The following is a 26001-nucleotide window of genomic DNA, read 5'->3' on the forward strand; positions in this document are numbered from 1 at the left end:
GACGTGAGGCCGGAGAGCCGTCACCGCCCGGACCTCCTTTCCTAGGCCCTCGCCGTAGGCATCCGCGAAGACGCCTTCACCGAGGTCGGAAAATGCTCGAAAGCGGCGTCTCGGCTCAGAAGGAGGAAGCCAGGCTCGTCCGTCCGGCAGGCACTGGCATTCTGGAAGGCGGGCATGAGCGCGCGTAGCGGCGCCGGGGAGCGCGGCGGAGCAGGCGCGGCTCGGTCACCTCAAGCCGACGGGCGAGGAAGGACCGGCTGCGACGCTGGGAGAAGCGCGGCGCCCAGGCGGGCCGCGTCTTCGCCTCTTCTCCGGTCCTGCCGTTTGGGGTCTGGCAGCCACGCTCTTCTGTCCCCCGCGGGGGTAGGAACGGCGTCCTCATGGCCGAGGTGAAGGTGAAGCTGCAGCCGCCCGACGCGGACCCGGTAGAGGTAGAAAGCAGGTGGGTCCGCGGGGGAGGCTCGGTTCCTGGCGCGGGAGCCCCCGCAGGCGGCGCGTCGTTGGGGAGGCCGGACCCTTTCTCCGGGGACCGCCGGGAGAGCCGGGACGAGTTCAGTGATCACGCGGCGAGGGGCCGGCCGGGTTTGGGTCCCCCTCCCACTCCTGGAGAGCAAAAAGCTCGAGAAGTTCGAGACGAATTGGACGGTGTGCAGGTTTGTGCGGCTGTCTTGATGCTGTTGGGGAAGTTACGACGATGCGCTGCCTCCCCGCGTTAAGGTGATCGAAGCTCACAGAGGAGATGGCGTTTTTTACCGTAGTCCTTGAGGATGCAGGTTCTGACCCAAGAGCGCCCCTGTCGCTATGGGAACTCCCACGACAGGACGTTTGGGCGAAGTTAGGGTGCAGTTTGTGATTAAAAGCAACAGTAAGCCAACAGTGGTTTCGGTGCAGTATTTAAGTCAAGATTGTAGGGCCCCTAAAGCCTCTCAATTTTATAATTCTCCATCAGTGCTCTGCTATTTGTAGGTTACCACATAGTTTTTTAAAGAACCCAACCTTCTCAGACTGTTATGAGTAACATATGAGGATCCCAGGGGCTTATTTCTGTTTGGTAGGGACAATTCCAAAAGCAGGCCCCAGTTGTGGTAAATTGTCATAAATTTTGGTTTCCCACCAGAAGTATCTGATTTGCCTCCTGCTTGCAGACTTATGGCTGCCCAATGCACTGTATCTTTTTTTTAATATATCTTTATTGATTTCAGAGAAGAAAGGAGAGGGAGAGATAGAAACATCAATGATGAGAGAGTCATTGATCCACTGCCTCGAGCCTGCAACCTGGGCATGTGCCCTGACGGGGAATCAAACCCCGATCACCTGGATCCTAGGTGGATGCTCAACCGCTGAGCCACACCTGGCCGGGCAGCACTGTATCTTAACTTCGTGTGCTTGCATCTGAGAAAAGTGAAGCTGCAGTGTTAATTTTTTCCCCGTGTTTTCGACTTTTGTTCTATTTTAAAGTTCTTATTAGTGAGAAAAAGAATGTTTTCCTTAAATAATAATACAGACATGTATTTTGAAAGCTTTGATTCAAAACCGTCATAGAAACCCAGACTATGTGCCAAATGTGAAAAAAGACAATTTCAAATTGTTCTGCTGGTTTTCCCCCCACTGCCTCTTTTTAAAATTTTTTTTTTTTTTTTTTTTTTTTACTTTATGTTTTTATTGATTTCAGAGAGAGGAAGGGAGAGGGGGAGAGAGATAGGAACATTAATGATGACAGAGAGTCATCGATCGGCTGCCTCCTGCATGCCCTGTACTGGGGATCCGGCCTGCAACCGGAGCATGTACCCTGACTGGGAATAGAACTGTCCCACTGCCTCTTGAAATAAGTAACATAAATAATATCATTAATGCCTTTGTTCCTAGGATTATAGAATTATGTCACCAGTTCCCTCATGGAATCACAGACCAAGTAATTCAAAATGAAATGCCTCATATAGAAGCTCAGCAGCGGGCAGTGGCAATCAATAGACTGTTGTCTATGGTAAGGTGAATCCAACTAGTTAATGTAATTACATTTTTAAGTTACCATTGTCATTACTTCCTGTTATTATTCATAAAAACATTGGAAGATGTGTTAGGTTGTGACTGACAAGATTCTAAATCAGGAAGCGGCTCAGACTGCTTTATTTGTTAATCTGATTGTCATTAAGATACATAAAGGCACATAGGCATAGTCTCTTCTCACCTTCTGTTTCCCACTCCTGGTATTGGGCCATTCTTTATGAAATATATCCCCCTGATTTTTCTGTGAGTCATCACAGAGCCAACTCATTAGGGTATCATTTTCTACAATCTCACCCTGAGCATTTCAGGAGGCAGGAATGAGTACAGTTAAATGTGACCATTGCTGGGCCCCTGGGAGGAAGTGCAGGCTCAGCCCCCAGTGATAGCAGTGGGTTTTTTTCAGTGAAGCCCTTCTACCTATTCTTACCTTTTCTGTTTTCCTGGAGCCCTAATGTCATTCTCCTCTACTGTCCAAAACACCCCACATAGTGGTACCCCATGCTCTAAATCTACCTGTTTCTCCTTCCTTTCCCCATTGTCAAAATTCCCATGTCCTGAGAGCATTTCAGTTTGTCTTAGTAGCAAGTAGGTAAAACATTTCTATACTAAGGAATCATCTGAAGGCTGATTTGCTTTTTTAAATTTTATTGTTTTTTTTTTTTAGACGGAGGGAGGGAGAGAAAGAGAGAAAAACACCGATTTGTTTTTCCACTTATTGATGCATACATTGGTTGTTTCTTGTATGTGCCTCAACCAGAGATCGAACTCACAACCTTGGCTTATCAGAATGACACTTGAACTAACTGAGCTACCTGGCCAGGACCAAGGCTGATTTGCTTTTTAAATATACCAGCTTTGTTGGATTTCTAAGGGCTCTGGATATGGAGGTTTGAGGACAGATGAACTTTCTGTTATATTATTCCCTTCAACCTTCTAGTTTAGGGGTTGGCAAACATTTTGTATAAAGTGCCACATAGTATATGTTTTAGGCTTTGCAGGCCATATGGTTTCTGTTACAGTAGATTAACTCTTCAAGAAAGTAGCTGTGATTCACACATAAACAAGTGGGTGTGGCTTTGTCCCAATAAAACTTTATTTATAAAAACAAGCAGTGGGCCAGATTGCTGACCCTTGTTTTAGCACTAGGAAAAAAGGACTGTTGATTATTTCTAGTCAGTTCATTATGATGAAGGTCTTCAGCTCCAGGAAGGATAGAGGAAGGGATGCTGGGAGGTTGTGGCAATAGAAAATGTTTTTGTCCTGTGACTACCCTTTCACCCCTTTCCTTTCTGTCTGAAAATCATCCTCAGTACCTCCCTCTTGTTTACCATCTCTGTGACCGACCCCACCTACTGTCAGTCGTATTGGCTATAGGCTATAGGCAGTGGTGGAGCTATTGAAGAATTTTAAGCAAGAGAGTAATTATTAATAAATCACAAGTTATTACTGATTTTAGCTTCTAAATAAGTCTCAAATCTGTTCCTCTATTTCCATCCCTACTATCACTGCATGTGTTCAGGCTCTTGGCTTTTACCTGGACTATTACAGTGCATCCTGACTGGCTCTCCTGACTCCATCTGCCTCAGAGCAGACAGCTGATCTGTCTTAAATACAGATCTGACCAAGTCACTTCCCCATCAGAAATGATTCTTTCAGTGCTAGAGATTTAAGCCCAAACTTATGGGTTCACCACATTGAGCCTCTACCTTCCTTACCTTCCTCATCTTTTGCCATCATTGTGCCTCGAAAGTTAGGTTTAAAAGGGAACAGATTCTGTTTGTTTCCCAGCAACATCATGCTGTTGCATGTCCCAGGTCCTTTGCTCACACTGTCATCCCTGCTTAGAAGGCCCTTCTTCCCATTCTTCACAGATTAACTCTTCATTGTCCTCTAAGACTCAGTTCTGCTGTTGTCTCCAGGAGGCCTCCCTGAATCCCCAGATGGGGCCAAAGCTGCTTCTCTGAGAGCCCATCCCACCCATTACTTACCTCTGTCTTAATGCCAACCAGATGGTATTGAAGTTAGATGTGTGACTCTCTTTTAGAATTCATGTTCATACCTGCAAACAGTCATAGTCCTAGTGTTCATTAAATGTTCACAGGTTGAATTAAATGAATAAAGCCTCTAAATTGAGCTTTGTGTCTCAGTTTTGTTACTTAGTGGGATTGGGGGAGGGAGGGTATTACTGCTCAGCCGTATGTAAACCCATTTCTGAATCATGGGTCTGCCCAATCTTAACATGGGAATGAGGCCTCTCTTAGCTGTGGTTTCCCCAAACTGCCAGAAGCCCAGTGGTATAGCCATATAGGTGTTCCTAAGTTCAGACCCAAGGAAATTCCGAAGCATGTCAGACATGCTTTATTTTACTTTTGACTTGTAGAAAAAACAAAACTGTGGTCTTTTATTCATTGGTTGACCTTTCTGCCTAATTTTTGTGTAACACAATAGAAAAATCACATACCAGTAAACGTCACTATTAACTTTGTAAATTTTAATCATCATGTTATAGAATGTTTATGCATGTTAGTTTTTTTTATTTTATTTATCTTTATTGTTGAAAGTATTACAGATGCCCCATTTTCCCCCCATTGGTCCCCTCCACCCTGCATCCATCCCACCCCCAGGCTTTCCCTATATCAATGTCTGTGTCCATAGGTTATGCATTTAAGTTATTTGATTACTCTTTCCCCACCCACTGTCACCCCCACCTTCCCTCTGAGATCCCTGTCTGTTCCATGCTTCTATGTCTCTGGGTCTATTTTGTTCATCAGTTTATTTTGTTTATTGTGTTCCACATATGAGTGAGATCATGTGGTATTTCTCTTTCTCTGGCCGGCTTATTTTTCTTAATATGCATGTTAGTTTTTATTTGAACTTTATATTATGTAAATTATATTCTATTTGTATTATACTTATTTATATTTATTGAATATGTTTTTATTTGAATATAGATTTTTATTATTCTAAAGCTGCTTATTTATAATTCTTTATGCATTGTTCATGTAACCAAGCCAGGATCTATCATATAAGTACTGGTTAGGTATTAATATTTTAGAAAATGACAAGATAAAGAGCTAAGGTTTAAAAATTGCACTGCATGTGATAAGTAGGCAAAACTTAAATCTCAAGTGAGGAACTGACAAATAACTATGGGAGGTAGGATATTTTAGTCTGTGTAAAATATTAAAGAATGCATTAACATTTGTCATTGGATATGATGTATCTCCAAAGTAATTCACTGCTATTTTCTATTTTTAAAAAATTTAGGGTCAGTTGGATCTCTTAAGGAGCAATACAGGCCTGCTGTATAGAATAAAGGATTCTCAGAATGCTGGGTAAGCACCTAATTATATCATTTTAAGAAAACGTTAATTATTACAAAAGTAACATGTGTTTTTAGAAAAAAGCCAATACAGAATTGCATAATGTCCCTGCCTCCTATTGGGAGTTCCATTTCCCAGAGATAACTGCTCTTAATAATTTGGTATATATCTTCTTTTCTAGATATATATAAATACATATAGGTGATTATATGTTTATATATAATCTCTCTTTCTTTCTTTTTTAACAAAAATGGGATCATTCTATCCATACTGTTTTGCACCTTGTTTTTTCACTTACTCTGTCTTGGACATCTTTTCATTCTGGTACATACAGCCCTGTCTCATTCCTTTTAAGGTAAGTCCTCCTCTTGGTAAATACTTGTGATGACCTTGTCTGCTAATTCGTTTAAGTAGTCATGTAGATTGCTACATTCTCCTGTACCTCTTTTGCTGTTTTAATTCTACTTTATTTCCCTGCAGTAAAATGAAGGGATCAGATAACCAAGAGAAACTAGTTTATCAGATCATAGAGGATGCAGGAAATAAAGGTAAGCACGTGAAGGAAGCAGCAGAAAAAACATTGACTTTAAGACCAGATATAGGGACTGAGAGCCTGTCTTCCCAGGGTATGGATCAGTGTGTATGCTGCCATTTACGTAAAAAGGAGAGGAAAATGTAACATACTTATATACAAGGTGGGGCAAAAATAGGTTTACAGTTGTGAGTATGCAAAACAGTTTATTCTTATATTATTATTAATTACTGTATTACTTTCTGTACCAACAACCGTGAACCTATTTTTGTCCTGCTCTGTACTATACATATGCTTGAAGGACATGCAGAGTGGTGTCATTGTTGACTCAGAGGAGGCAGGAATGAATTACATGACTGGGCAGGGATGGAAAGAAACTTCTGGATATTTAACCGTGTGAATATATTATCTGTGCAAAATAAATTAAAAATTAAGATCCCTTTTTTAATCTTCACTCTCTATACTTTGGAAGCCTTAGTGTCTTCATCTTATGTGTAAATTGTGGCCAATAAAAACCTCTGGTTTTGGGAAACAAACCAGAGAGATGTGTAGTGCAGCGTGGCCGTGTCCGACTCGGTCCCGCACAGCTACTTAGTTCATCTGTCTTCACTGGAGAACCGTATCTAAGCTGCTGTTACTACAATTTAGGATTTGTTTGATCTATAGGCTTTAATGTTTATGATGTAATCCGCAACCTTATAAGTCTTTTATTTACTAGAAAGGTCAATAGACCTATGAAAAAGCCATTCTCTTGTTTAAAAAAAAAAATTCTTCCCATCTCATTACGCCTCTGCTTTGGGAAGGAAATACGGCAAAATAGTTTTACATAAAATTCCCTCTTCCCATGCAACACTTTGTTTCTTTGAAAGAAACATTATGCCTTCCTGCGCAGGGCTTTAGTGGCTGTAAGAACTATAATCTTCCCATTTCCCATCTCCTAAATACAGTGCCGTGTAAATAATGGGCATGGGTGCTCGCATAACGGGATTTCTTTCCCTTGAGGATTGCAGCTGACCATAGCCCAGGCATAAGTTTGTGTTTCACATGTACAATCTGAAGTGAAATTTATAGGGAATAGGTTGGGGTGCAGGAGGGGATGGAAGAGACAATACAGTCAGGCACCACTTAACAACAGGGATAACTTCTAAGAAATGTATTGTTAAGTGATTTTGTTGTCATTGTGCAGACATCATAGAGTTCACTTACAGAAACATAGGTGGTGTAAACCTACCACACACCTAGGCTATGTGGTACAGCTTATTGCCCCTAAGCTGCAATCCCATATGGCATGTTACTGTACAGAACAACACAAGATTAAGTCAAGTGCAAGAAAAGCATATAATCAAGAGACAGTAAATGAGATGGATGAGACTGGGGATGTGTGAGGCTGCTGCAGCATACTGTTTTACAAAAAGCTTTTATTTATAAGAAAGTACACCCTAAACTCATGATTAAAAGTATAGTGTAGTAAATATGTAAACCAGTAATATAGTCACTTATTATCAAGTATTATGTACTGTACATAATTGTATTGCTGTATTTTTATATGACTGGCAGGTTTGTTTACACCAGCATCACCACAAACACATGGGTAATGAGTTGGGCTACATTAGGACAGCTATGATGTTACCAGTTGATAGGAATTTTCAGCTCTATTATCTCATCGAATCACCAGTATACATTTGATCCATCATTGAGATGTCAATATATAGCACATGACTGTATAAATTCAACAACATTCAAGATTTTTTTCTATTACAAATACGTCTTTTTTATTTGTTTTTAAAAAGGTTCCACATGAGAATTCTAAGAAATTTCCATAGAAAATAGAACATATAACTTATGTATTGTTTTTGCATATTTTTGTTACTTTATGTGATTCTTACCTCTAAGGCACTTAATTTTCTAATAGTTATGCTCTAGGAATATAAACATATGTATATTTTGCTGATTTTGGAATGAGATATAAGCAGTGGTATTATAAACCCAAATCCTAAAGTTTTCAACTTATTTTACTTTACTTACAGGAATATGGAGCAGAGATATCCGGTACAAAAGTAATTTGCCATTAACAGAAATTAACAAAATTTTAAAGAATTTGGAAAGTAAAAAGCTTATCAAAGCTGTTAAGTCTGTGGCAGTGAGTAGTTTTCTCTTTTCTTCTCCCAGATGTTGGCTGTACATATGTTGCTCCAAGTATATGTCAGGTTTTATTCTTCTTTAAGCTATATTGTGATCTAAAACAATTGATCAAAAAAGATTTTTAAAAATTTAGCTTATATTGGTTTGGAGATGCTGCTTAGATATGTTACTGTCTAGTTAACTCTTAGTGTCTTACCCACTCATAAAACAAAGCTGATTTACTCTATTCAGGAAAGAATTTTTGGAATCATGAACATTTTTCCTGGATTTTGTGATGTGTAAGAGAATTTACTTCATCCTGGCATATTAGATTACTCATTGAACAAATATCTATTGTGCATTTGCTGTGTGCCAGGCACTGTTCTGGGTGCTTGGGATACGTCAGTAAATAAGTCAGAGAAAGATCCCTGCCTTGGTAGAGCGTCTGCTCCAGCACATAGCATTTTTCCTCTCCTCAGCCCACCCTGCCCATCACATCCTTCGGGGGCTCCACGCTCAGAGCGGGGTCCATCAGGGACATCTGCTGCTGACCTCACTGATTTAGGTGTCAAAGGAACCAAAATTCCCCTAAAGTTTGCTTGAACACAAATTTCAGCATATAAGAATTTGATACTCATGCAAATTGGTGCAGCCTCTACGGAAAACACTATGGAGGGTCCTCAAAAAATTAAAAATGGAACTCCCTTATGACCCAGCAATTCTGCTTTTGGGAATATATTCAAAGAAACCCAAAACACTAATTCATAAGAACATACGCACCCCTGTGCTCATTGCAGCGTTATTTATAGTAGCAAAGATATGGAAGCAGCCCTAGTGCCAATCAATAGATGAGTGGATAAAACAGTGGTACGTATGTACAATGGAATATTACTCAACCATAAGAAAGAATGGAGCCCGGCCGGGCGTGGCTCAGCAGTTAAGCGTCGACCTAGGATCCAGGCGATCAGGGTTCGATTCCCGGTCAAGGCACATGCCCGGGTTGAGGGCTGCAGCTGATCAATGACTCTCTCATCATTGATGTTTCTATCTCTCTCTCCCTCTCCTTTCCTCTCTCTGAAATCAATAAAGATATATTTAAAAAAAAAAAAAAAAAAGAATGGAATCTTTTATCCATTTGTGACAGCATGGACGGACCTAGAGAGTATTATGCTAAGTGAGATAAGTCAGACAGACAAAGACAAATATATGATTTTACTATTTATATGTGGAATCTACAGAACAAAATATATGAATAAATAAAACAGAAACAGACTCATAGATACAGAGAACAAATTGATGGTTGCTGGAGGGGAGGGGAGTTTGGAGAGCTGGGTGAAAAGGTGAAGGGATTAAGAAGTTCATATTGATAGTTACAATATAGTCATGGGAATGTGAAGTACAGCACAAGGAATATAGTCAATGATACTGTAATAACTATGGTGCCAGGTGGGTACTTGAAATATCAGGGGGATCATTTTGTAGGGTATATGATTCTCTAACCACTATGCTGAACACTTGAAACAAATGTAAAATAATGTTGAATGTCAACTGTAATTGAAAAATAAAATCAGGTGAACTGCCAAAAAAGATTTAATAATCATTTGATTTTATTTATCAATGATATTTATGTCATACCACTCCTTAAATTAGAATATTATTTCTGTTCTACATTTTTAATGGATAATTTCCAATATATACAAAAGTAAAGAAAATAATACAATGAACTCCACATACCCACTAGCTTCATTTTGACATTTTAACTTTTATTGAGATAATTTACATATTATAAAATTAATCCTCTTAAAGTGTATGATTCATTGGGTTTTAGTATATTCACAGACTTGTGCATCCGTCACATTCTTCTAATTTTAGAACATTTTCATCACCCCAAAATGTGACCCCACTGGCAGTCACTCCCCAGCTTCCCTACCCCAAGGCCCTAACCACCACTAATGTACTTTCTGTCTCTATAGATTTGCCTATTCTGGACATTTTCTATAAATGGGATCATACAATATGTGGTCTTTTGGGTCCGGTTTCTTTCACTTAGCATGATGTTTTCAAGGTTGCAGATTAAAGTAGTATAAATATTCATGAGTCCATACTGATAGATAAATGCTTGAATAAATAAATGAATGGGGCAGATTAGACAAATCTTCCCAGACAGAATAATTCCAAATTTATGTAGACACTTCACCCTAAAGGAAGCAGAGCATAATTCCCAGTCCTTAACTGTGGGCTGTGCATGGTGACTTTCTTCCAAGGAAAGGGCAGGAAACAAAAATAACTACAGTGAAGAAAACTGTGAATCACTACCTTTATCCAGGTGATTAAGGTTAGTGTCAACACTGATAAGTCATATTGATGACAATCAGTCATCACTTGGTGACAATCAAATACCCTTGATATGATGTGATAAGGTCATTTGATCTCTATGGTCTTTTTTCAGTCTCATCATCAGAAAAACATCAGACTAAATCCCAATTAAGGGTATTCTACCAGTAATTCTCAAAACTGGCAAGTTCATCAATAGCAACACTTAGAAACTGTCACAACTAAAATTTGCCTTAGGAGACATGACAGCTAAATCTAATGTGGTATCTTGGATAGAATCCTGGACCAGAAAATGACATTATGGAAAAATTAAAATACTAATGAAGTGTACATTTTAGTTCATAATATATCAATATTGGTTCATCAGTTGTAACAAATGTACCCTATTAATGTAAGATGTTAATAATAGGGAAAACATCACAAGGTAAATGGGAATTCTCTACCATTTTTACAATAAGTAAATCTAAAACTCTGATGTTTTGTGTTTTTTTTCACATCTTAGTTTTGGGAGACTGTTAGCTTATAACCACATCTGCTATGCATGCTTTTTCCTAGGCCTCGAAAAAAAAGGTGTATATGCTCTATAACCTGCAGCCTGACCGGTCTGTGACTGGTGGAGCCTGGTACAGTGACCAGGATTTTGAATCTGAATTTGTAGAGGTGCTTAACCAACAGTGTTTTAAGTTCCTACAAACGAAGGTGAGGCATAATTGAATAAACAATCATTTCTTTTTACGTTTCTTCATAAAGAATGTTTAATTTTGTAGGTCTTGTTTTATAGGAATTAAATATTAAATTGGTACTTTTTACTAAACAAAATATGTTCTGCTGTTGATTTCACTGTGTATAAATTGTATTCATAAAACACTAGTGCTCTTGCTGAGATTTATGTTTCTATCCTTATAGGCAGAAACAGCCCGAGAGAGCAAACAGAATCCAGTGATACAGAGAAATAGTTCGTTTGCTTCATCACATGAAGTGTGGAAATACATCTGTGAACTGGGGATTAGTAAGGTCAAAGCTGTTTCTAATTTTAATCTCATTTTTAAAACCTTATTTATCATAGGGATATAGTTTACAGTTTATTCCAAACCTATTTGACCCAGACCCTTTCTTCAGTGGTAACCTGTGACCATTCTGCAGGACCCACTTTGAGAAAGCACTTTCCTGGGCCAGTTAGGCAATGTCGATCGTTGCCATTGGCACTGTCCGCAGCGTATGTACTTGAGCTTGGGAGATAGGGCAGCAGAGTGGAGGACGCTGGTCGTACATTTTACAATCCAAATTCAAAAGTCGGTTCTGACAAGTTCTTGACTTTCTCAGGGACATTTCAACATACGTGCCAAACATCAGTCATCACATCAGTTGTCATTTATTGGTAGTTTCCTTCTTATGAGATATATGGTGGTATTAGCATATTTTTTTTGAAGACCTATACATAAGGTACTATACATAAGGAAACTGAATGCTTTTCATGATCAGAGAAGAAATTGGACCCTTGGACCAGTCATTTTTCATTTCCTAGATTTCTCATTTATTAAAAGAAAGACAGGAATTTTGACTAAAGACTGATGTCTAAAGTACCTTTCTGCTCATGCATTTTATAAATCTCCATCAAGTTCTTGCCAAACAAATGTTACAAGACTTTCAGATTTTACTTACGAAGTAAAGATATCAGAAAGTGTCAAACTCAGTTTGAGGTAAGATTTCTGTTCTTAGCATTTGAGTGGTTTGTGCTAACTTGGACCATTGTTCAACCTCTTTGTACTTTCGCTTGTTTTTAACCCTTCCAAAACAATGTCTCCTTGTCCTTTTGTTTCCTTTTTAATATATCCCCTTTATAGGTAGAGTTGTCCATGGAGGACATTGAAACCATTTTGAATACACTCATATATGATGGGAAAGTGGAGATGACTATCATCGCTGCAAAAGAAGGCACAGTTGGCAGTGTAGACGGACGCATGAAACTCTATAGGGCAGTCAATCCAATCATCCCACCCACGGGGTTGGTCCGGGCCCCCTGTGGACTCTGCCCGGTGAGTTAAAGGGGCTTCACTTTACACTTGACTGCCACCAAGTGCAAATGCCATGTAACATACCAGCAAGCATGCTCCAGTTTTCTGACTCAGGGTTGACCAAGAACTACTCAAACCTCCATGTAACCTTTATCACAAACGTTTAATGAACAAATCATTGTCTTACCTAAGAAATTTGTGTTTTCTGCTCTTGGCCCTAAAATGGACCAATTTTGACAACCATTAATCATTTAACCTAAGTAGGATGGGAAATGAGGTTTGTTGAGGACTTACCATGGCCAGACATGTTTTTGAAGATTTATGTGATTTCATTTAACCCTCCTTACGTCCCTTTGAGCTGGTGGTGTATTTCCCCTTAAGTAGGTAGGAACTTAGGCTAAGGAAGACCTGAGAGCATGCAGCTTAGAAGTAACAACCAGGATTCAGACTCCAAGGTAATGTTCTTTCCCCTGCAGCATGCCCAAGCACTCATTCATTCATTCATTCATTCCCATATTGTTTATGAGTGCCAACAGTGTACTATAGGCACTGTCCCAGCCCTCATCACATTTATATTCTTGGGCTGTGAGTCTGTTTTATTTCATTATACTGGCCCTTTTCTATACATCTAAGCACTCCATGCCATGGTTTGAGTTACTAGAAAAAAGGCTAGCGTATTGGGAATTCTATTCAGCACCCTTCATGAAAAGGAAGGTAGCTAAACATGAAACAGTTAGTCAAAACTAAGTCATTCTTATGGTATAGATCTCCCTTCTTGTATTCCTGTTACCTGCTGATAGCCTTTTCCCCAGTTGGCAGGCGAACATGGTCATCTTAATGCTATAGTATAAGGTTTCCCAGATCATAGAGCAGGTCCTATTATAGTAAGTTCTTAAATACAGCCCTAATCTCTTTCAATTTGAAAGTTTTGTCTTAAGTAGTGCTTTAAATAAATGTTTGGGTCTTGGATATTTTGTTAACAGAAATTTGAGTTATAGTTGACATTTAATTTGACTTGATCTATTAGTGTAATAATTTTTTTAAAACTTCAGTTTGAATATAAACTTTTTTCTTTTTTAAAGGTTTTTGATGACTGCCGTGAAGGTGGTGAGATTTCACCATCTAACTGTGTTTACATGACAGAATGGCTCGAATTTTAGTAGAGGGCTAGGAACTTTATGACATTTTTCAAATGAAGTTACTTTGGGAGCAAGTAATTTAACTCATGATGGAACATCAAATTCCCGTGAAAGCAAACTTCACAATAATGGATACAGACTTGCTGCTATGAAAATATATATTTTTTATCTATGAAGACTAAATTTATATTGGTAGAGTATCCAACAGGATATGAAGCAGGTAAGTGAAGTCCATTCTTGAATAAATAAAATACTCTGAAGTTCTGGACAACAACATCGGAAGCTTTCAAGACTTGATTGTCCAAGAAAAAAGAAGCCAACAAATGCATATTCACCACTGGATAATGGCTAGAGTCTAAAAACGCTTGTTTTGAAGTTATTTATTAGTTTTCAGGGAAATTGTTTATACTGGTTCATTATCACCATTTATGTTTTCTCAGTGGTTCCAGTGAGAAGAAATTAAAACAGGGAGGGCGGGAAGAGCAGAGCAGTCTACGCACTGTGAATGGAGGGGAGAGTTGGAACATCCCTTTCCCACACTATTGATTCCTTTTTACGTAAGAAATATTTAGAGGATTACACCACTGCGTTTACCGCAAACCTAAATGATGACTATTGTTAATATGTTTTCAGTCCATAAATAATATTATTCTCATCCTAAAGGATTCTTTTCACTAGATCTTCTTTGTTAAAGTCTTACAAGTTCACTCTGTGACTCAATTGTGTTATTTACTAGGATTTTCCCCCTAGATTCTTAGTATTTTAAATTAAATACTAATTAAATTAAATTAGTTAACTGCTAAATAATTAAAATTAAAACTAAAAGTAATCCATTGTCCTCCACACTTTATTTTCGGGAGGGGTACCATTCTTCTGTTCTTGTTTTAGATTAGTTTCTTTTCCTTATTCTGTTCTAAAAATCATGATGTAATATGTCTAAACTGAGCAGAAAGCTATTATAGTTGTCCTCAGTTCTAACAGCACTTTCAATTCCAGGCTTGAGCCATATAGAAAACACTAGTTTATTTGATGTAGTGTTGCACAGAAGTTAGCTGGAGGGCTTTTTAGGATCCCAGCTGTTGTATTTTCCCTTTTAACTCCGTTTAAAAGTTTCTGTGTCACCCTGGCCGGTCTGACTCCTTTGAGCATTGGCCGGTGCACCAAGAGATCACTGATTGATTCCCAGCCAGGGCACATGCCCAGGTTGCAGGCTTGATCCCTGGAGGGGGGGTGTGAGGGAGGCAGATGATCTATGGTTCTCATCAGTGTTTCTCTCTCCCTTCCCCTCTCTAAAATCAATAAAAACTTATTTTTAAAAAAAAAGGTTTCTGTATTTAGTCCAAAAGTATGGTACCAAAGGAAAGGAATGCAAGCTCAGCTACTTCAGAGGCCTGAGTTCAAATACCAGTTTGTAGATACTCCAAATGGACAACCATCAGAAGGGTTATTTTGAGATAAATGGGGTTAGTAAAATGAATTCAGCTCAGTAACCAGTTTAAGAACCAGATAAATTCTGTGGCCAACTGTATAGAATTAGCATTTGATAACACTAGCTCTTTGAAACAAAGGTCATATAAATGTTTTATATATATATATAAAACAGAGAATCTAGGAGCCTGCAACTATGGGTTTCTATTGCACCCCAATGAGAGTTGGAATGGAAATAATATCTCTTTCCTGGGACCTGGCCTATCACAGGGGCATTGTCTTATTTAATAAGCAAACTGAACTCCAAGGAGAATTAGAATTGGAGAGCAGGAACCAGTTTTAAATACAGACTTTGCATTATGTCTTGATAACCAGAGACTGATTTTTTTATTCAGAGATTGATTTTTAAAGCTTACAATCAATGGCTAAAGTATAAAAATATCCCTTGCCTCACTAGAATAAAGAATCTCTTTAAACATTTTTCTCAGAGTGCATTTTAAATTCTGAATATTAACTTAAGGAGGAAAGACACAATAATTTAAAAATACAACACCACTGGTGATAAATGTATATTTATGTACAGGAGTAAACTCTGACCAAAACAAATACTGGGGCTCTAGACCCATGACACCAAAAAATCAAATTGTGAGTGAAGTCCTAATCCTTATATTTGATTTTCATTTAGTATAAGGTATTTTGCTCACCTGAGAACAGTTATTCACTGGAGTCTGTCAAGGCCTCACTGTGGTTAATAACGAGCCATATATAGTCAGACACAGAATCATGAGAATCTATGATTTGATGGATGGTGTAAACGAACAGTTAAGGATTCTTCTGTGAAACTGCTCTGATCTTAGTTTGGTGATAAGTTTTATGGAGCCATGATTTTTATGGTGATCGACTAAGCAAACTAGTCAAGTAATTTCAAGCAGAGTCAGTTTTACTTCGTACTATTACTAGATGGATGATGAGGGGAGAATATAAAATACATGCCCTAGACTCCAGTGCTGTCCAATAGAACTTTCTATAGTAGCAGACTGGAAATGGAGGCAATACTTAGGGATCGTAATAGGCAAAAACTGTTGAGAAATGAAAAAGGGTTCTTTTGACATGATCAGAAGAAAAACCATGGAGTGATGCTTGAAGTTAAAAGGTAGAACTCTACAGAACAAAAATTTGAATGGAAAGATTATTTTAAAAATTAAGACTTTGTAACAAAATCCAAATTGTTTCCATGATTTTATCCTTTGACATTATGTTCATTTCTCAGGCTTTGTAGAGCCTCTTAAGGCACCTGCCTAAGTTAATTATGGCACGGGCCCCAAATGGGTGGCTTGGATTTTGTGTGTGTTGCAGTGTTTATAAATTTTTTATTTATATTGTAGTTGCCAACTAAACCGTATGTATATGGACTGGACATAATTCACGTACATATGGAATATACATACATATATATTCCCTGAATATAAAAACCACTGTATAAAGTTTTTCCTCGAAAAATCAGAAAATTGGCAATACCTTGCCACATTCCCACATTACATGAGTTCTCCACGTTGCCCTTGTCCTCGAGTACCACTGTGGTCTTAAACAAAGCTGACTGCTCGTGTTCCCTGCCCAACCCTTGCAGACTCCTGCCTCACAGCATCCTTATGTTTCATTCGCAACCTGTTTGAAGGACGGGAAGGGAGGGCAGGCTGTCAAAGGTGAAGGCCCCAGCCTGGGTTTAATGTCCTGGGCCAGCTCAAAATAGCAGCTAGTGTTTTGAGCTCTAAGCCAACACTCTGGACCTTCAGTCATGTTTTCTTTCTCTAACAAAATACAAAAGTTTTACTTCAAAGAGTACAATTCCTGTAACATGCATGAAATTTACTTAGTTTTAATCTGGGCTGGAAATCAGGAAACCCGGGTTCCATTTCAGTCTTACTCACTTTGGGTGGTTAAGAAGTCCTTATGTCCCTTATCATAGAGAGAAAATACTGTTTTAATTCAGAGCAATCTGGAGAGATGTAGATTCTATGGAAAGTGGAAATGCTATTTGTAATTTAGTTCGAACACTAAAACTTGTGTTTGTTTTTTAGGCATTTTTGATGATTATTTACCTGTAATCTGATAATTGCTCTACTATACTGGTATGCAAAATAGCAGAGATCATTCTTTTTGTGCTGGTTCTTTCAGCATAGATTTCACCACATTAATCAGTTCGGGAAACTCCGTGTTTTGAAAGTGGCCACGGTCGGTGAATCTGTACAACTTGGCTTCCAACCTATCGGCCACTTCTTGTTGTTCCTTCCAGGGAAGGAAAGGGTCATCAGTGGAGCCAAACTGCACAATGTGAGGGCAGTTGGCTTTGATCTTCTCCCACTGCCAGGGGCGGTTGAAGTAGCCTATGGAGAAAAATATATATAACCTATCAGTGCCAATGGGCAATTTCCCTTCTAGCCATTCTAAAATATGTAGTGAAGACCGTAGGAGAAACAAAGAATCAGAGCCTAAGTGGTTTTCAGATCCGGGAGCTTGAAACCACGGGTACTTGTGAAGGGGAAGTATGGCTCAGATACAGTCAGGCCTTAAGGGTTCCATTCTAGACTATGGATTAGAAATGGTCTACGCCTCTCAAAGTGCCAAACTTATAGCTAAAGATGGGTGGTAAATATTTTTCATGTGCTATCAGATTTTTTTTGTAGCTTATCCAAAAGACAATGCTGTTCTATGACCTGAACAAGGAGCCCTGTGACTAGAGGAAGGGCGCCTCTGCGGTTTCTGCCTTCAAACTTACCACTTGCACGCTCGTTTTCATCTCCTAAGTCTGACGTGTACGCAGACACCAATATGATCATGTAGACTCGATGTGTTTCTGCATACCTGGGGGGAGAGAAATGACGTTAGCTAACATTTAACGTTAAATCTGGTCACCAGAGTCAGTTAACCACCAAAAACTCATTTGGTTTCGCTTATAGGAAGCATGTGCTATATGCTGTTAAAGTTAATCCGAAAAATAGTAAGTAAACTGCAGAACTACAAGGCCAATGGTTAATCACTTAACCGTGGCTACTTAATGATTTTCTACTCATTTTTCAAGGTAGTCCAAACCTCTTCTGCAATCCTTTCTGAATACACAGAAAAAGTAATCATTTTCTTCAGCGTGTGCAATCTACCTTTAGTATATATCAGCATTACTTGGTTAACACGTAGATTTCCAGGCTCAGTCCCAGAGCATGATTCAAAAGGTTGGGAATGAGCCCCAGAAATCTGCATTTGGAGGAATGCCACCTCTCCCAACCCGACCATATTTGAAGAAACACTGCAAAATGTATCTCTTTTACCACACGCTCCATGTTGCATTGTATTACTCATTTGTGTAGTAGTATATCTCCCCCAATGTAAACCATCAGTTCCTTAAGGGCACATCTGAACCTCAATTGTCGTGACCCTGGTGCCTAGTACAGTGCCTGGTAAGTAGACAGTTAACTTTTGCAAATAGTTCCCTCAGCAAAAACTAGGCTAAGGTAAGACATAGAATGGTAGCAGTTTCAAGGAGCCTTTATGCCAGGAAAGATTTAGGGTTGGTGTTTTGTACTTGCGCCTAAACTTCTTTCCCCAACCTACAGAAAAGTTAGAATGACACGCACCTAGGTTAATGCATTAATTTTGCAATATATCACCCCTAAATACTTCAGCATGTATCCCTAAGGATAAGGCTATCCTCTTATGTAACTACAGTACCATTACACCTAATAAACTTAACATTGAAACAGTAATGTTAACTGTATTTTCCCCCAAATGCTTTAAAAACTGCTTTTCAATCCTAGATCCAGTCAAAGATCATGCACTGCATTTGGTTTTCATGACTCTGTAGTCACTTTTAAATTATTCATGTTAAATAACATTGGTAATTTTTAAAAATTTAGGGCAGTGCCCTGGCTGGTGTTGCTCAGTGGTTAGAGCATTGCCCTGCACACTGAAGGGTTGTGAGTTTGATTCCTGGTCAAGGGCATGTACCTAGGTTGCAGGTTCAATCCCTGCCCCAGTCTGGGTGTGTGTGGGAGGAACCAATCGATGTGTCTCCCTCACATTGATGTTTCTCTCTCTCCCTCTCTCTCCCACGCTTCCACGCTCTCTAAAAATAAATGGAAAAAGTATCCTCGGGTGAGGGTTAACAACAAAAATTTAGGCCAGTTGTCTTGTACATTGTCCCATAAGCTGAATTTGCCTGTTTTTTCATGATTAGACTGAGTTTAAACACTTGGCAAGGATGCTACATAGGCGATGTTGTGAACCTCCCAGGCCTTCCTTCAGAGGCACCTGAAGCCAATTTGTCCTATTATTGCTGAGATTAAGTTGGATTACTTGCTTAAGGCAGCAATTTTCAACCTTTTTCATCTCCTGGCACATAAACTAATTACTAAAATTCTGAGGCACACCAAAAAATACATCTTTTGCTGATCTGACAGAAAATAGGTACAATTTTGATTCATTCACGCTGGATGGTTATCGTGTTGGCTGTTGTAGTTTGTTTTTATTTGACAGGCAAAAGAGGTCAGTGCCCCTAACTAGTCAGGATTTGCACGTTTCAAAAATCCTTGTGTACGCCAGTGTGCCTGCTGTGGCATCAGTTGCAAATTGCAGACTTAAGGTGATATCCATCAAATCCTTCCATTGTAAAGTCACTATTTCCCTTTTGTGATTAACAAGTAAACTGTGGGGTGATCCTCTGTGACTGTCGATATCCTGTGCCCCTACAATCCCCCATGGTTTTGGCATCTATTTTTCTCTTTGCCTACCTTAACTTTATTTTTTAAAAATATATTTTTATTGATTTCGAGAGAGAGGAAGGGAGAGTGAGAGAGATAGAAACATCAGTGATGAGAACCATTGCTCGGCTGCCTCCTGCATGCCCCCTCCTGGGGATCAAGCCCGCAATCCGGGCATGTGCCCTGACCGGGAATCGAACCTCAATCTCCTGGATCCTAGGTCGATGCTCAACCACTAAGCCACACCTGGCCAGGCCCTACCTTAACTTTAGAAGTTAGTTCGTAGAAGGTTGCTGACAGTCCTGCAGTGAGTTACAGGGATCTTTAAAAGAGGGCACATCTTCATTAGCCAGTGGCCTGAGAAAAATCCAGTTGGCCTTGAGTTTGTATAGATTTCAACAGAAAGGGATTTCTTCATTTTCCAGACAACCCCTGGCAGCTTGTAAGCACTGACTGTACCGTCATTCTGTAACTCCATATTGGAAAGCATTATTCTTCTCGTAGCTTTGATTAGTGTGGCTGAAAGGTTATGGAATCTGGCGAGGCTCTCTGACATGCAATTCTTGCGACATCTTGAAGGACTGCTTGGGATGAGGCTAGATGAATGGAAACCACAAGCCTTTGCCATCCAGCCTGGCAAATATGGAAGAAACCCAAGCCAACAGGCTTATTCAGCCACCTAAGTCCCTAACCCCTGGCCTTATAAACCTAAAGGGAGAGGTGTCATGTTCTATGGAGAGCATCGGGGATGTGCCCATGGGTCCTAAGCACTTAGCGGTTAAGGAGGAAAGGAGAACAGCCTCTAATCGCTAACAAATATTTATTGAACACCTACCATATGCCAGACACTCTTCTAGGCACTGGGGTTTCCGAGTCAGAGTGAACAAAGTCCACCCTCATGGATCTTACATTCTATCGGCAGGAGACAGATGAGAAATAAACAGGATGTCAGATGATGGAAAATGGCATAGATAATAAGGGCGATGACAAGGCATAAAGGGACCAGGAGTCAGTGGGGTGAGGGGTTTCAAATGGAGTGGTTAGAAGAGGGCCCCACTGAAAGGGGACATTTGAGTAGAGCCTAAAGAGAAGGAGAAACCAGGCTGGTACCTAGGGACAGAGTTCCAGGTAGAGCAAGACCAAGCATGGGCCTAAGGTAGGTGCACACTTAGCATGTTGAACTACAGTGAGGTCTAAACCAGGCTCGGGGAAGAAGGCAGACATGACATTAGAGCTACTGGGAGCCTTGAAGGCTGAGGATTTTTTCTGAAGGGATGGGCAGTGGCTGGGGTTCGAGCCACTAATGTTTTCAAAAGATCACTGTATCCCAGTAAAAGCAAAAAACCCCAATTTTTTTAATCCAGTAACCAAACCAGGAAGGAATTAGGATAGGTTATGTTACCACTTTTGAGGTCAGCACTGTTCTTGACAATGGAAACCAGATATACACAAGGTTTTTCCCAAGCAGACTTCGTCGGAGCCCACATGGGGTGATAACAAGGATCCCACCTCATGGCTGCAATGGCCCCGGAACTGTGGCCTATGATGATGGTCTTCTCGTCACAGTGCAGCTCTGTCTCCATGAAGGGCAGCCAGATGCTCTCTCGAGCTGTAACTAAGGTTCAGGGTAAAGAAAGAGTCTGTCACTTGATAGGGACAGCCTTAGTCTAATGCCGCCCACCTTTCTAATAGAAGACTACGCAGCAGTTCACAACTTTGAAAACTTCAGGACTACAATGGGAAATGGGGCCACTTTAATAGAGACAAAGATTTGCATGTTGCTCTTTGAAAGACAATATTGCCCTGGCTGGTTTGGCTCAGTGGTTAGGGCATTGGCCTTTGGACTGTAGGGTCCTGGGTTTGGTTCCAGCCAAGGACACGTACCTGGGTAGCAGGCTCAATTCCCAGCCCTGGATGGGGTGCGTGCCAGAGGCAACCAGTCAATGTGTCTCTCTCACATCGATGTTTCTCTCTCTCCTTTCCACTCTCTCTGAAAAAGCAATGGAAAAAATATCCTCGGGTGAAGATTTAAAAAATAAAAAATTCTCAAATTTGTATATAATTTCTTTTCAAAACAGAAATTTCTGAGACAAGTCATAGCCAAACTCCAAACAAAAGTGGCATTGTTATATTTTTAAATATTAGGACCTCATAAATGCTATAAAGTTTTGTGTTATCTCTGCCTCAAGTGAAACACCCATAAATTTTGCCTGGAAATATTTGTTGAGTTATAGAAGGGAAAATCAAGTTGTTTACCAAGTTGAAAATTAAATTTTACCAAGTCCAACTGCTTTTCTTTTTTTCCTTTTTTTTAAAAATCCTCACAGAAGGATATGTTTTTATTGATTTGAGAGAGAGAAGAAGGGTGGGGGAGAAACATCATTTGGTTGCCTCTTGTACATGCCCTGACCGGGGATCAAACCCACAACCCAGGAATGCTCCCTGACTGGGCATTGAACCCGCAACCTTTTTGGTATATGGGACAATGCTCCAACCAACTGAGCCACCTGGCCAGGGCCCACGTGCTTTTCTTGATCCTTACTAGAATTGTCTAGAATGTTTTTGGTATACACCCCCCTCCCCAAGCTACCTGCCATCATTCGTTCTTAGGTACATATTCTCTTTGGCTGCTCTACTAGAATATTCTTGCTCTCTACCAGGAAAATGCAAGATCAAAACCCAACAAGAGGAGGCTATTTAAAAACACTTTTAATACTCACAGGGGTCAGGCATGTTTTTAGCCAAACACTGGAAACCAGGTACCTATGACATGAGAGGGGAAAGAAAGCTATAATAAACAGCTTAATTACAACTAATACTTTGCTAATAAACAGTGTGACACCTGATATGATCTTTCTCTATTTTAATAAGTATTTGTTTATGTTATGAAATGAAGTGGATTAAGCACTACAGGATTACATATGAACATACAATCCCTCTCATGAACTTCATGTGTCTGTAGTTCTGTATCTAGCCAGCTCTGTAGGTCTCTACATAGAAAGACCTATGTGTATAGAAAGGGCATGACTGAATGTGTTCTAGACAGAATGACCCAGAGCCAGACAGACTGTGATACAGAAAGTTGGAGACTCTCCCTCTCCTTTCCTCTCTCTGAAATCAATAAAGATATATTTTAAAATAAAAAGATGAGAGAGTCACTGATCAGCTGCCTCCTGCACGCCCCCAGCTGGAGCTCAAGCCCACAACCCAGGCATGTGCCCTGACAGGAAATCGAACGGAGATCTCCTGGATTCTAAGTCGATGCTCAACCGCTGAGCCACTCCTGGCCGGGCCAACCCAGGAATTTTATTCTAGAAACCTACTCTAGAGCTCTAGAGGACAGCAACCCAGGAAGCAATCCTATTGTCTGGTTATGGAAGAGAGTTAAACCCCAAGATGTACAAGACAACCTACAGTAGAATGCCAATTTATAAAGCTCACAAAGAAGCCAAATTAAACAATATGTTGTTTAAAGGATACATACATAAGTTGCAAAAGTACTTTAATTTTTAAAAGAAGAGCAAATGCAAAAAAAATTCAGGATGGCAGGGAAATGGGATGAGGGGCACAGAGATGGCTTCTATTGGTAATGTTCTAGATTTTAGTTTGATGATGGATTCTCAGGTTTGATTACATTATGACTCATTTACATACATGCTACATAAATCCTTTGTATATACTAATTAATATTACATGTTGAATTTTTCAAAATCTGAGCCAGGGAGCAAAGAAGACAGCTGTAAAACTTCATGGGGCCCTAGCTGGTTCTGCTCAGTGGTTGGAGTGGCTGCCCCACAGACTGAGGGGTCCTGGGTTCGATTCCAGACAAGGGTGCATACCTTGGTTGCAAGCTCGATCCCCGGCCCCCAGTCGATGTGTCTCTCTCTCTCTCCCTACCTCTCTCTCTCTCCCCCCCCCCTTCCACTCTTTCTGAAAAGCAATGAAAAAAAAATCCTCGGGTGAGGATTTTTAAAAAAACAAGAAAAAAACATCTACTTTATGGGAAGCCCCAAATCTGACCCCACAGCAGATCCAGGGGGGTGGTCTGCGGTTCTGAGAGGTGGTGCCTTATACTCCAAGGACTCAGAGAAGTCCTCCTGGCAGCTTTATCAGGGTTCCGACCACCAGTCCTGGAGCTGAAGACAGGGCAACAGAGGAGAGGAATGAAAACACAGGGCTTGGGGCTGGGGAGCAGCGGGGAGACGACGGTCCAGCTTCAGGCCGCCGGCCCTCCTGTCCCCCCAGCTCCGGGCTGACTCCCCGCAGCGAGGCGCCCTCCTACCTGATCCAGCCTCTTCTTCACCCAGCCATACCAGCCCTGGGTGGCCACGTCCCCGCCTCCGTTCCCGGGAACAATTACTGCCTTGCTAGGACAAGCCATGGACGCAGAAGGGCCTCGGCACCCCGGCGGCCGACCAGCAGCGCTTAGAGCCCCAGAGCGAGTGCGGGGAGCCTGCCGCGGCCTTCTGGGAGCTGTAGTTCCAGGGAGCCAGCGGGGCAGTCCAGTCGCTCCGGCCCCCCTTTCTCTACCGGGCACCCGAGAGAAATCACCTTTTACTTGCCTCTTACTGGCGCTCGCATCTCCTCCTCTTGATTAAGACAGGCTGTGACATGCCCAGAATGTGTTATGTCTTTACTAGAATTATTGGTATTTCCATAGGAAAGTGTGCTTCTAGTTCCAAACCTGCAAAACACGACTATTTATTAGTTCAGGGTTCCTGGAATCCATATCATTTCTCCTTCTGATTTCAAAACAGTTCTTAGTATAAGCACCTCCTAACTACCGGCATGAGTTTGTTTGCTCCCGGGGCGAGTCCTTTTACTGGTGGAACTGGGGCAACTGGTGATCCAGGGGTCTTTTGAGAGCCACGCTTTCCTCCCACCAGGCCCGGGGTTGGCAAAATTTGGGCAAAGAGATCATTTGTGAGGCTGTGGCAGTAATCTGATGAGAGAGGATGGGGACCTGAGCTAAGTAGATAAATGGAATTGAGAAATATTTAGCCCTAGCCAGTAGGCCCACGGACGGAAGGGTCTCAGGTTCGATTTCAGCCAAGGGCATGTACCATGAGAGGCAACCCATTGATGTGTCTCTCTCACATGAGTTTTTCTCTCGCTCTTCCTTCCACTCTCTCTGAAAAGCAGTGGAAAAAACGTCCTCTGGTGAGGATTTAAAAAGAAGAAAAGAGAAATATTTAGAACAGCAGATCAACAGGGCCAAGTGATTCACTGTTAGTTTTAGGGGTGGAGGGTTAGAAATGTAGAGGAAAATATACAAATTTGTTCGTTATAAATTCTGCATGACATAGGAGCCTTCATGAGGAAATGAAGACCCAAGGAAGCAGTTAAACCTGATGGTTTTTATGCTACTAGGTTTGATGAAGCGTGGAAAGTCATGGGGAAATGTGATGGGACAAAATGAGCAGTATGGGTAGTAAACTGGGGGAAACTTAGCAAGGCCTGTTCAATCTGTTTCATCTTTGGAAGGAAGAATGCTCCTCTACTCCTGGTGAAGGGAGGGGACCTTTCACATGAAGGACTTAGGATCTGCTTTAGGGAAGGGAGGGGGAGGTCAGAGTCCTTCCTTGCATCTATAATTTCTCAAATTCCTTCAGGTTAAAATATTCAATATGCCGAGGTGCCATATTTTGTAGTAGTGTGTCCTGAACCCTGTCATAGGGGAGGCCAAGGATAACTCCCTAGTTTCCAGCCTGAGTCACTGCGAGAATGGTATCTCCAAGTGAAACAAAGCACAAGAGACAGGGGTTAGTTTAGTGGCAAGGGGAAGTATGAATTCAGTGTAGGACATAACGAGATTGAGATGCCCGAGAATATCCAGGGATATCCAGCATGTTGTTGAATCTTATGTTAGTTAGAGAAGTATCAGCCAGAAATACAGAATGTAAATGATACACACTGTATCATATCTCAGGGCAACTGTGGGAGAGACTTTGAAATAGTCAAAGGAGAACTTTCTATGAAATGCTGGGCATTGTTCAAGGACCCTATGGAGTGATCTGATCTTAAGAAGTGTGACCTTTTTCTTTGGCTAAACTCTTTTACAACTCTGTAGAGATAGAAATTAATGTACAGAGGATGGATAATCACACAAATGTTTTCTTCCCATAACGATGCAAATGATTCCTGTGCACAGCAATGAAAATGAATTTTGCGTGGTAAAGAGTATGTCTCTATAAATCAAATTTTTCTTTGAACCAATTTAAACATTCTTATTGGTCCTCTTATTAGTGAATGAGTTATGGAGAATCTTCGACACCTTGTCACCTTGCATTTGTATGAGGGTCATAATTTTACCTTTTTGAAACTTTAACAGTTTTGGAGGTTTCACCAACA

The 26001-nt window shown here is 40.6% G+C and overlaps 2 protein-coding genes across 2 annotated transcripts; one reads left to right on the plus strand and one right to left on the minus strand.

Moving 5' to 3' along the window:
• On the plus strand, positions 1-15379 carry POLR3F (RNA polymerase III subunit F). Its single transcript, XM_081148435.1, has 9 exons — positions 1-442; positions 1867-1984; positions 5275-5342; positions 5811-5878; positions 7890-8002; positions 10873-11016; positions 11224-11331; positions 12162-12353; positions 13415-15379. Exons 1-9 carry the CDS (start codon positions 381-383, stop codon positions 13490-13492), a joined length of 951 nt encoding a protein of 316 aa, XP_081004561.1. The 5' UTR covers positions 1-380; the 3' UTR covers positions 13493-15379.
• On the minus strand, positions 15266-24104 carry RBBP9 (RB binding protein 9, serine hydrolase). The gene is made up of 5 exons (XM_081148436.1): positions 23933-24104; positions 22371-22413; positions 21160-21265; positions 17676-17761; positions 15266-17283 (listed from the first exon to the last, which is right to left on the minus strand). The coding sequence occupies exons 1-5, from the start codon at positions 24029-24031 to the stop codon at positions 17048-17050; spliced, it is 570 nt and encodes a 189-aa protein (XP_081004562.1). The 5' UTR covers positions 24032-24104; the 3' UTR covers positions 15266-17047.
• Positions 24105-26001: the final 1897 nt, after the last annotated feature.

This window comes from Miniopterus schreibersii (assembly GCF_964146895.1).
Source record: "Miniopterus schreibersii genome assembly, chromosome: 10".
In the NCBI taxonomy this organism is placed as follows: Eukaryota; Metazoa; Chordata; class Mammalia; order Chiroptera; family Miniopteridae; genus Miniopterus; species Miniopterus schreibersii.

What these genes read in the sequence shown, in the direction of transcription:
- POLR3F (XM_081148435.1), top strand. Translation starts at nt 381, where the DNA reads ATGGCCGAGGTGAAGGTGAAGCTGCAGCCGCCCGACGCGGACCCGGTA. An exon ending in CCGGTAGAGGTAGAAAGCAG is followed by an intron (nt 443 to 1,866) that starts GTGGGTCCGCGG and finishes CTTTGTTCCTAG; the next exon opens with GATTATAGAATTATGTCACC. An exon ending in AGAGGATGCAGGAAATAAAG is followed by an intron (nt 5,879 to 7,889) that starts GTAAGCACGTGA and finishes CTTTACTTACAG; the next exon opens with GAATATGGAGCAGAGATATC.
- RBBP9 (XM_081148436.1), bottom strand. Translation starts at nt 24,031, where the DNA reads ATGGCTTGTCCTAGCAAGGCAGTAATTGTTCCCGGGAACGGAGGCGGG. An exon ending in TAAAAACATGCCTGACCCCT is followed by an intron (nt 21,266 to 22,370) that starts GTGAGTATTAAA and finishes CCTGAACCTTAG; the next exon opens with TTACAGCTCGAGAGAGCATC. An exon ending in GGGGCCATTGCAGCCATGAG is followed by an intron (nt 17,762 to 21,159) that starts GTGGGATCCTTG and finishes CTCTCCCCCCAG; the next exon opens with GTATGCAGAAACACATCGAG.